This window comes from Empidonax traillii, unplaced genomic scaffold (assembly GCF_003031625.1).
Source record: "Empidonax traillii isolate 1590-97213 ecotype Southwest subspecies unplaced genomic scaffold, ASM303162v1 scaffold296:size1881848, whole genome shotgun sequence".
Classification (NCBI taxonomy): Eukaryota; Metazoa; Chordata; class Aves; order Passeriformes; family Tyrannidae; genus Empidonax; species Empidonax traillii.
The window spans coordinates 1,840,516-1,852,985 of record NW_020955489.1 but is presented as its reverse complement, the minus strand read 5'-3'; the positions used below and the strand labels follow the sequence as shown (position 1 = coordinate 1,852,985).

Genomic DNA, 12,470 nt, shown 5'->3' with positions numbered 1-12,470 from the left:
AGTAGTTATACATTTTTCATCTCAATATATAGAGCAAAATTTTGCTTTATTCCTTTCTTTGGGTTCTGATTCCTGTCTGAGAATGGCATCCAGCTTATTGTTTTTACCAGGTCTTATGCTTTTTTTTTAATTATTATGATTATTATTTCGAAAGGAGTTTTTGCTTTGTAATTTTACCTCATGTAGGACTATGAACTCGTACCTTGGAATCTGTACTACTATGCTAGCTGGTGCCAGTGAGAGACCCGGTCCTTTAAAGATGCCTTTTTGTAACATTGTATTTGCATAAAATTATGAATTACTAATACAAAACATGCCTGTTTTCAAAATTTTTCAGTGAGGCAGAGAAACGCCTCCTTATTCCCTGCAATTTCTGAGGTTTCAACAGGATGAAATGAGCCATGTGAGTGCTTGGACTAGTGCAATTGCTTATGCCACTGATCTGAAATCATATAGTCAAAGGGTGCCTTAAACAATCTATACAGATATGTTTCATTAACTACTAAGCTTATTTCTTGTGACTAAGCTTATTTCTTGTAATTAAGTTCACCTTTCCTTTGCCCTTAATATTTTTTTTTAAATTCATGTAAAAAGCAGTTTTTAAGACATGGCAAAGTATGCCTTTGTGATTGCTGCCATTTACCCCAGCACATTGTATTCCTGATCCTTTGCTTTTGATGGCAATTACAGGGTTCAGAAGCTAATTTGTAGAAGATATTCTTCCAGCACCAGCTGCATCTGGCTTCTTGGCAGACTTCTCAAGCAGTTGTATTTGGTGGCTTTGGAGTTGCCTCTGGCTTTGCTGGGGTAATTCTGGGCTGTCTTACACTCCTTGATGTTGTTTTCTTTTTGATTACCCTTTTAATCTGGGTAATTTTGTCCATTTTTTCCATTCATGAATAAGGTCTGGTGCAAGCCCTTTTCAAAAGCCTCATTTTTTTATGCCTGTCATAGACTGCTTTTCTACAAAATGCTATGCCTCGATTTTAAAATCACCAATACCCATTAAACAGGTAGTAAGTAATGTATATTTTCCTTTGTTACAGAAGAGAAATACGAGGGCCATTTGCTGCTGGCCTGGAAACACAGATTGTTTTGCATGCATGTACATAAGTCTCTTCATTGTGAATAGGACCCAAAGTGATTAAACAAGCACTCTTAATATGTTAATTTATAATTTTAATTACAACAATCTTGTATATATAGTCATTAGTGAATACTAATATAAATATTTTTCTACCTTTTTATTCATAATGCATAAACCAATCATCCAGTTACTTCTCGGCAGTTGCCTGTTTCCGTTTCATAATACAATCTTTGTTCTTAGTTATGAATGCATTTTGTTCATTCCTGTCTTGAATAATCCCTCATTAAGCTAGTCACTTTCTGCTCCATGCTAAAAAGGAAAAATTATCATGCAAATGTGGCATGCCATATTAAAAAGCACATTACCAAACACTTTTGTTGCTGTCCTTCAATTAGTTTCCCTTCTTTGAATTTAATTTCATTTGTTGTTAAACTACTGACTTGATGTATGGACTCATGAATTTGAGGCTGCTGCCAAGAATGTAGCAGGAAAAAAATCAAAGCCTCTTCAGAAAGCTACAGAGGCAAAGCTGAAATGAATTTGCTTCACCTTTGACAAGAACACTTGAGCAGCACTGGAATCCTCTGATGATTCAGCTTGGCTAATTATCCAATTATTTATTTCAAGAATAAAGACGCTCTTTTACAATTAGAAAAGTGTAAAGTAATCTGAGAAATTTCGTAATGACAGATGACTTAAGTAACTTCTGAGATAAATAGAATCTGCTCAAACTTGCCTTGCCAAGTGTTCAAGCTGTAGTTAAACTGCTCTTTGAGTTTCAGGAAATTAATAGGGACGCAAAAGTTACTTGTTTCCTCTACCCTACCAACCACATATTATACTTCAGAAAATAGCTCAAAACAGCTCAGCTTGTTCTTTTCCCTCTCTGTCGAATTTGCAAGGTTTTAAAACTATGTTTAAGTTGCATTCCTCTTGATTAAAAGCTTTTGGTTCAAAGCAATACTTTTTAATTGCCTAATAATATAAGTCAGTTCTTAGGAAAGAACCGTGCATTTAGGAGTTCATTTGCAATATAACTGAAAAATTCATTGCATGGCAGTAAAACAATTTACTGTTAATTACAAGGAGAAGAATTTGCTGTACCATGCTCACAGATTGCCATGAATCATGCAGCACTCCTAGAGATTTATAACAGATGTGTAAGTGGGATGAATTAGCAGGGTTTAATAACAGAGACACAAATCATGCAGACTTCAAGGAGCTTTAATTGATATACTAGAATGTGACGGGCATGAATCACTCAGCCATTCAACAGCACTGTAACATATGGTCAGCTCAATATGCTGCATCTTAAATCGGTTGGTGAGTCGTTGGTTGTCCCATATGGTGGAAGCAATATATTTTTCATGATTTTTAAAAAATACACTGTATTACATCTATTTTAAAATAAATATGATTGCAAAATATCCACGTTACTAAATTTTCTTTGCTGTCCACTGTGCGTGGGTATCGTTCTTTTTGGGAAACAGTCCAAAATGGGCTCTGTAAAGAACCTCCTAAAATTTCAACATATTTTCAAAAGACCTAAGTACTATTACTTGACTTGCTTACTGTTGAAATGACTGATACTATCATGAAGTGCAGAAAAAGAGAACATACCAGAAATGCGACAGCAGACTTGGGGTCCCCTGAACTAGTAACTGGCGGCAGAAATGAAATGGGTGACTCAGAGTGAGACATTTAATTTTGTCTGCAAGGTAAACTCCAAGGTGAAAAGTAAATGTATTTTCTGTAAGTTTTTGTCCTCAAATTTGCCAAATTTTTATGTTTTGATTTGTATGTATGCACTGTGAATTCAACTTAACACTAATTAAAACCTGTATACTTTATATTTATTCTTATACTTTATACTGTTACGTCCCTGAACTGTTCAGAGTGTCTAATTGAAGGCTTCAGTGGAAGAGTACACAAATAACTACCTACGGTGTGCTGAGCAGGAGTTACTCAAACATATGTAGGCCTGTAAAATTTAGCCACAGTGTAAATATGTTATTCCTGGGACAAGAATCTGGCAGAGTATAGAAAAGCTTTAGCAGTTGTATTAGTAAACCTGACAGACTTGAGAAAGGAGTATTGTATCCTTAGAACCATGGCTGCCAGAATTTAATGTCAACAATTAAAATTTATTTTGATCCTTACCTAGTGTTTATTACTGTTTGTATACACAACAGACCTTACTAATACAGAGATGCACTATTAGATGGAATTACCATCTGTTCAGAGTGAAATGCTGGCATCTGTCTTCGAGCCTAAAACTAAAATGATATTATTTCAAACAAAACAAAATTAACTGCTCTTTACTTACCAACTTCAATTTTGTGTACATGTGTGTGCATAAACACGTGGGAAAGGCTTATTTGTAATAACCTGTGTGGCAACATCTATATTTAGATATATGACTTCAACATAAGCTGTATGGACCATCTGTCTTTATTGGTCTTTTCTGTGCCCTCTGCTACACAATGGCATGCAGCAATCATGGGCTTTTAAATACTGTTTTAGCTTTATAATATATTAAATATGTATTATATAGCAAAACATTAAAACTACATAATTAAAATACACAAAAATGTGACTTTGAATCTGCTAAAATGCAGTGCGTTCATTATTTTGACAGATGTGTCTTAACAGAACGTGACTAAAAAAAAACTAAATAGGTAAAATTATAGTCAATTCATCTTACAGAAAGTTGCTACAGGTACCACAGTGACACCTTTAGGAAAATATATACTGTATCTTTTAGTCTTGAATATTTTTAATTTCAGCGTTTAGTACCCTGCTGGGCTAGTGCTACAGATTTATTTTAATTCCTGTCTGTTTCAGTGTGCGGTTGAATTTTCTGGTTTTTTTTTTGTTTTTTTTTTTTTTTTTAATACTTATGTAACCCATTCTATACAGTTTTCTACTGTCTTGATGCATAAGAATTCTCAACCATCAACGAGACTGCAGTTTAAATACTAATGTCATAGCAAGGATGTTACTTTCTGAAAGGGTAGTCTTCTTTTCCATATATCACAAAATAATAAATTGTGTCATGCCAGTGTTTAATGCGTGTACACAGTGCATTAACTGTAACTGTAGTACATTTATTTGTGCTAGAGGAGACTTGAAAATGATTAAAAAATCAATACTTCCCTGTCAGAGAAGCAAGTGTTACGATGCATTTAAGTAGTTAATTGCATAAGCCCCATAAAAGCTTCAGGTTTGGGTATCAGAGATGCCATAATTGTGGTCCAAGTAACTGCCGTTTATTAATACTAGACTTTAAAGGCAGATATAGTTATTGTCATGAGTGCTCGTCAGCTGGGTGTGTTTTAATAATAATGAATTTTAGTGTTTCTGTTTTGCCATCAGTAATCTGAACTGGAGGGCTCAACCTCTTCAGTTCTCATTTAAAATGCTGACGTATGCTGGTTCCCTCGAAGGTGAGGTTTTGATTGTTAAGCCATGTTTTCTATTTAAACTTGTGCATTAATACCACAATTCATTAGTGCTATGCCCTACTTATTCAGGAAAGCTTATGACCTCACGCTGCATTACTTCAATTTTGACACTGTAAATTTCTACCATCGTGTGAGATACTAATTAGATTGTGAAGTCATAAATGATACCTAAGCAGGAATTTACTGCACATGGTGCCATTGGCAGTTTCCCAGTTCCCCCACTCCCTGCATTCTCCAAGAAGAATATTTATCAAGTTATGGGGCGTGGGGGACAAAGAAAAAGAAAGAAGTAATATACTACCAGCAAATAGGAAAAATGAAAAATATGTTAATGATCTTGAAAATGAGCGAATATTTAAAAGGATGTTATTAATTCACTTTAACTGGAGCAATCTCTCCTTCTCTAAAGAACTCGTCCTATGTACAATGCTGGGCTGTGAAGTAATATGTCAGATTTTGAAGGCCCATATTTTAATTCAGGTTTTATTGTTCTTGAAAGGCGTTTATTGCTCTTTACTATGTCATTATGGGAACAAGTAATTTTTACAAGTTGTCATTGCATCTCGCTTCCTGGGTACAAATGAATTTTCTGTTGTTAAATCCTTTTCTTCATCAGGGAAAGAAGGGGAGGAAAAAGGGAAGATAATATGTATATAGATTCTATACATAATAGAATGTTCTTGTACTTCTCCAGATGATGCCTTTTGTTATTTCCGTGGTGGTCCATTTCTTCCCAACCTGTGTGGCCATCGAGCCATTATCCAAACAGGTCATGCTGCCCTCCAGTGGTTTACTGTACTGTATTTTCCAAAAAAATGGAATATGTTTTGTTAATAACTCAGCTATAGAGTGACTAATGCTATCAGAATGTTTAAAAGAATATCGAAGTATTGAATTTAATGGTAGGAGAATCATCCTACTAATGTAAAACTATCTTATGTTAATACCTTCATGGAAAGAATCTTCTATGGCATCTTACTGTGCACCAGTATTGGTGAAGAAAAGTTAGAGAGGATCATTTTCTTGAACTGAATAATTATTATCTGAATACATGCTAATGTCTGGTGTGCATATAATGAGGAGAAAAACACGATGAGCCTTCAGTGTTGTGGACAGATAGATGTTCTACTCCTCTTTGTAAGGATAAGTCCAATGACAAAAGACTCATGTTGTCATGTGCCCTACTAAGATGTAGTGAGTTAATTAACTATTCAGATTCTTCTTTGATTTTTCCCTCACATCCACTGTGAAGTTCCTACAGATACATACTTACAGTGAGTATGGAATGAGAGGCTGATTGAGGAAGGAATACAAATACACTTTTTATGAAGATGCTGATTCATATTCTTAAAGATTAGGAAAAAAATATTTTAGATATAATAGTGGAGACATTTATATAAAGTTTGAATAAACAAAGTGTATTTCGTGTGCAATTTAAACTAAGTTCTTATGAAGATTAAAAATGTTTCTTTGGGTTTTTTTTCTCCTCTAATTAAACTTTTGTGGATATTTGTATTTATTGTTAAGATGATTAGAAACTGAAGCAGGACGTTTTGCAAAAATTATGTCATGTGCAATAATTAATTTCCCAAGTAGTGTGGATAAAAATACATAGACAATTTTTATTTATCCACAGCTCCAAGGAAACTTAATGCTCCACGTGTTGAAGGAATAAACAGCACAACAGTAAAGATATATTGGAACGAACCAGAAGAGCTTAATGGGCCTTCTCCCATCTACCAAGTGGAAAGGATGGATTCATCTTTAGCTACATTTAGCACAGAAGTAATGAAAGGGATCCGTTTCCCCGGAAATGGGTATTACAGATTTGCCAGTTCCACTCTCCCCACCAACACTTACTTTACAGGTAAATGAGTTTACTTACAAAATGTATTAATTTTACTCTGCATTTGTTTTACCACTTATTATCATATCCTATATAATTTTTATTTTAAAATATATAGCTTTTAATTTATTAATTTAATGTGATGGTTAGTGATGTATGGGCTATTTCGATTCTCAGTTAAAAAGCCTGTCGAAAACATTGGACGTGTGGGATTTGTATTCCTTTCTGTTTGGACAGAGAGATGTACATGACAGTGAATCTAGCTGCATATTTGACTCATTTCTGAGTTGTAAACATAGGGTAGATTATATTTATTCTTTTGGGATAAAAACTTTTTAATTAATTTGCTGTGAATGCTAAGGTGTGTTTTATTTGATATCTGTTTGAGGATTCCTGAGGTTGCATAAGCACTCGAAAAGCTTTGTCTTTCGTATTTAGAACAATTGTGTTTTGATCTTGTGGGGTTTTTTTTGTTTATTTGGTTGGTTAGTTTGGGGTTTTTTTTTGGTTGTGTGCGGGGGTTTTTTTGATTGGTTTGTTTTTGGTTTTGGGGAGTTTTGTTTTTGGTTTTGTTTGTTTGGGTTTTTGGTTTTGTTTGGTTTTTCAGGGAAAGAAAACATCCTGCCAATCTGACAGAATTCTGCTGTTTCTGGGCCTTTGGGTATTTTTTTTTTTTTTTTTTGTTTTTTTTTTTGGAACTGGGAGTTTTTTGTGTTGAAACAGATTTATGTCCTGTTGTGATGACCCACAATGGGTCGTCACATCTGTGTTCTGTAATTCTCATAGTTTGCTGATGTCTTTTCTTCTGGGATAGAGCAAAGACATAGACTGTATGTTTTTTGAAAAAAATTAACTTAAAGGTTTGAGATGTTGTAGACGCCTGTGAGATAATGTATGGCCATTCATGAAGTGTGTTTAAAAGAAGAAAGGTCAGAACTGATGGTATTAAAAAAAAAAATAGGTGTATGAAAGGTCTGTGTGTGTTTGTGTGTATCTCAAGTCATGAGACTGACAGCAGCAAGGGGAAATCCAAAATGAATCTAGACAACCATAAGAGCAAGCATTAGCTTGGTGCTGAGGCCACACCACACAGTGACACATCTTAACCTGGTACTTGTTTGTTAAGAGAGATAAGGACTGCAAAAACCATGCAGCGTTGTTGACACTCAAAAGAATGCTGAAGATTTGAAGAGCAGTTACCTGACATGCCCTTGTCTTCAGGGTCACCACAGGTAATTCTGGCAGGAATATTTGAGCACAGATTTCTTGATACTTGCAAGTATGTGTGCGCAAGTTCAGGTTTTGTTTAAATCAGAAATCACCTTCTTGCCTCTCCATGATCACTCGGTGGATCTGACTTAAAAAAATCAAAGTTGAAGATGACTTCAATTTTTTTTTTTCTTCTGGCTAGGTGCTTACTTGTCAAATAATAATAACAAGTGATAATGTGTTAGTTAAATATTGACACTGTGTTGACTGGCAAAACCTGTCTCTGTGTGGGTATCTGTAGGAACAGCTGTTGGGCTCCTCTCCTCATCCAAATTGCTTGATGGTTTTCCTGACATCAGTTTGCACCCTTTATTATATATTTAGCAAAAAACCCTTCGATATGTTTCTTCTGTTGTGATGATCTAAATACCAAAGGAATTGTGAGCTGCAGTTTTTCTCACTGGAGCTCCAGGCATCCCAATCACTGCGGTATAGTTAAATAGTTTAATCAGACAGGTAAAGAATGATGAGTATCTCTGAATTTCCTACTTCTCATCAGAGAGCGGGGGAAGGTGGTGTTACAATTGGGCTTGGTAACATACCTGTCTATTTGTAACCAAGCAAGCCCAACACCAATCTACCCAGGCATTGATTCGGTCTTGGGTTTGATTACGCTCTATAAGCTGAGACTGATGCCTTGAATAAAGTTTATTGTGATGACTGAGGTGATTTGAGACAGCTTGGAGAGATAGGTTGCAAAAAGATGTTAAAATAAGTTCCCTCCATATTAGCACCTGATGGCTGATGACTGTATGGATAAATATAATTTATCATACCTTTGGATTGTGTTCTTTCTTTTCTACTAGCTATTAGAATATTTGGAGACAACCTAAAACTAAGACACGTTAGAAAATTTGCCCAGACACTTGCTAGTAATCACTGAGAATCAGGTTAAATCAGTCTGTGTTTGGTACATAAAAATCTGTAATTCTGGTTTGGCAGCTCAGTGAAGTTTTTGAGAAGTATTAGTCTGGGGTTTTATTAGTAGGTCATCTGTCCTTCTTCCAAAACATCATGGAGGAAAAATGATGGCAGGTCCAAGAGAGCTTAGAAAGACAGACACTTAAGGGAATGAAAATATTTTTTAATTGCACTCTGCAGTTGTTTTGTTGTTGAGACCCTCTCTTATTACCAATCTCTGAAGACAAGCAGTTGGCAATTGTGCTTTATGGATGGAACAGCTTTAGTGTGCGTGCAGCTGTGTACATTTTTGACACAAAAGTGTGCCAGCTTGTATATGTCAGTCAGCAGACAGATACTTCTCGGTGTGTCTGGGAACTCCCACTGTTAATCCAGAAAAAGATTGATCAGTTTATTCATTGCTAATAAATGCAGTTGTCCTCACTACCTTCCTGGCTGGTCTTGCACTCCAAGGTGCAAGTAATAGGGGCAGATGTATTATCTGGGAAATTTTCCAAATTCATCTTTAAAAAAAAAAAGTTAGTCAATAAACACTGGCTACACTAAGCAGTGTCCTTCTGTCTGTAACAAAGCCTCCAGCTGCACAGGAAGATGTGCTCTGAGTGCACATTAGATGAGAGAAAATCAGGTAAAAAAAAGGAGTTTTTCTACTAGATCTGTCCACATGCAACTTCTCAGCTCTTCAAACTGTAAAGAAGTGTTTTAGGCATCTGTAATATCATTTCCCAAGTGATACAGGCTTGATTTTTAATACTTATTCATATCCCTTGGTGTTCTTTGATAGACACAATGAATGCTATTGTATCTAAATACCACAAGGCAAGGAACTGTTATTGCTCTTGTTTTAGTTAAGGAACTTATCCAGCTCCCATCACTATGAAGATTGGGGTATTCAGGTGTTTATCTTCATGTCTTCCTCATGACACAGCAAAGTACATGATTCTGACTTAAAATAGGGGGAGCTGAAGTTCAGATTCTACTTAATGCAGGACTTTATACGTAAAAAGCCCTCTAGAAATGGCTAGAGATTTTAAAAATTATTTATTTTGTGTGGTTTGCTTTTATTGGTACAACTTGTGTGATGTGGATGTCAGTCTGGCATTAGAATGCTGCAGCAACACTGTTGTGTTTGTCTTTCTGGTTCTCTAATTGTCAACAGTTATTATCTATTTTATACAGGGTGTATAAGGCAAGCTTGGAGTTCAAGAAACTGTAAAGAGCTGAGCGTCTGCATATCTTTTGAATTCAAATTATACTTGTTTTATCTCTTTAATGACTGACTCTAATGATTAGGTCCAAAAAAAGCCTAAAGATGAAGGTAATGAGCATGATGTCATGTTAACCTGGCTTTCACCACTAACAAATGGGTGAGAATATTTTGTTCTGCGGGAAAGCAGAACAAAATGTCTTCATGTACTTTGCAGGGGAGGAGTACCAAGGCTTATCAGTGAGATCCTTCAAGATAGTTGAGTAGAATCCATGGGAAAAAGCATGAAAAACTGCTGAAATGTGTGTGTATGTCAATATCAATAACAAGCCAGAGATATATTTATGAAAACTCTTTGCCCTTTGGGTTAGGACTTGAGGTGCCTGAATGGATGAAATAAAAAACTGATTTAAAAATTTTGATCTGTGTAAAACAAGCCCTGCTTAGGATCAAGTTTGGTTCTAATTTGAGGCACTACTGTCTGTTCCGTATTTGAAATTTAGAAATATCTCCTGAGGATTAGGCATCTTTACTTTTTTGCTTTACAGAGAGTCAGGGATGACATTTTTCTCTGAAAGCAGGACTCCCTGAGAAAGCACATGAGCACCCTAATGAGTATAGTGGTGGATAGTGTGCCTTCAGATAGGGGTGTCACTTTAAACTTGGTAGAAAATCCTGTGAATAGTATTTTCAAGAGCAAGTATGCTGGATAAAGCTCCTAAGGATGGATAAAGGGAAGTTTAGTTTTGAGATTGTATTGAGCAAATAGATGCCAAACTACTGATTGTTTTAGAAAGGAACCTGTGGGCCCAGCGAGCAACTGATTGAAAATTGAACCTTGAATTTCCTTGATAATCAATGGCATCTAAGCTGGGACTTTCAGGGCTGCAATACAGTTGTCTAAAGTACAGTCACACATTCCACAAATCCCTTATTGGAATCTTTCCTGTTGCCTGTTGCCAGACAGGAAATCTGTGCCAGAGTTGATGGGATAGGGCATATTATAGTTAGAAAGGATAAAAATTGCCATCAGTTGGACATGTGGGTGAATGAGAAGACTCCTTGACTCCATGCTAGGGAGATGGAGCTGGGCTCCATGAGGAGAAACTTGATGCATCCGGAGGGGACTGCATGAACTGCTCACTGTGCAAAGAGTGACTCACTACAGAACTGCAGAGTAGCAAGATGGTTGTGTAGAAGGGGATATTCTCTAGTCCCAACCTTTCAAAATAAGACTACTCTTGAAATACAACATTGAACATAAGTTGACAATTCATTGTAGAGGGTTTTGTAAACAATATGCATATTCTTACTATGAAATGGAGCAAAACAAATCCCCCAAGCATGCTTTATTCATTGTTTAAAATACAATTTGAGCTTGATGTCAGGAGTTCTAGTTAAACATCCATGTGAGAAGGGTGGCCTTTACTTATTTAGTGATAAAATAATTGATTTTGTCAGGTGGATAAAAAAACTCTTTGTGATATTTTAAAAATGGTTGAATTAGCTCTTAATATTGTAATGTCATTCCTCTTGGATGCCACTCTTTTAAAAAGAAAATGATTCATGTAATATTGATCCAAATGCAGTCCACTCTGAAGAAACTTTTTGTTCTCAGCCTTGCTTTGAATCCAAGTTTTCTGAAATAGGACACTATTAAAAAGAAGTAGGTCTTGCCTGGACTATGTAATCTTTGCTCACCTCTGCATGATGTGCATCAGTTCTGTAATTAGAAAATAACTGTATGAGGTAAGATGTTAATATATTAAACATTACAAGTAGAACTTTTTTACGATGACATTTTTAGTGTCGTAAAGTGGTCTTAAAAATGTGTATTTAAAAAAAAAATATATATTTCTGCTAGTGTTTTTACTGCCAGTTTCTGGCTCAGATACACAGACATTTCTCAGAGTGGGGAATCTTTCCAGTAACGATGTTTCTTAATGAGTTTGCCATGGAACACTGCACAGGCGTCGTTTACATTTGTTCTGAGCAGAAGTGCTGAGAATGACTGTGGTCATTCAGTGTTGCATCTCCCCATAGCTCTTCATCACAGTGAACTCTCTTTGCAGCAACGTAAAACGAATTCCACTCTGTGTAATCTTGAGCAAACATTCGATAGTTGAAGGTGCAGGTATTTTTATTAGTGTATGGAGCCAAATAAACATACCCTTTCCAGCATCCTACTGGAAATTTATGGAATGCATTATGACTGAATACCAAGAAAATTAACACGATTAAAGGCCTTAAAACAATGTAAGGGGAAAAGCCAAAAAAAGCGGAGTAGTTTAGAAAACTGGAGACTAAAAGGAAACATGATGATGGTGTAAAAATATATAAAAATGTATAGTTTAAATGAAGGGAATCAACTTTTCATGTCTACTTTGAGTTAAGCAGCAATGCAGTCATAATAATCTTAAAATATAGCAAAATAGATTGTAGATTGCATTCCCAGAAGAGTTTTTTTCTAAAAGTTTCAGGCTAGTTGAGCAAAAGAATTCATTTTGTGAGAAAAAAAAAAAAAAGAAAGCTCTGACAATGCAGGTTTTAAAGAATAGTTGGATGAGCATTTGTCGGGAATAACCTGGGTAAAATTGATTCTCCTTTGGAGTAAGTGGATTGATTCTGTGACCTCTAAGAATGTTTTCCAAACATATATCCTATTATAAACTCAGA

General features: G+C 35.6%; 1 protein-coding gene across 1 annotated transcript in view; it reads left to right on the top strand.

Annotated features, from left to right (window-relative positions):
• The window catches only part of LOC114060902 (usherin-like), a 316,442-nt gene that overhangs the window by 24,645 nt on the left and 279,327 nt on the right, over positions 1-12,470 (top strand). Inside the window, exon 9 of the mRNA XM_027890772.1 lies at positions 6,188-6,418. Coding sequence (XP_027746573.1) covers positions 6,188-6,418 — 231 coding nt within the window. The remainder of the gene's footprint in view (positions 1-6,187; positions 6,419-12,470) is intronic.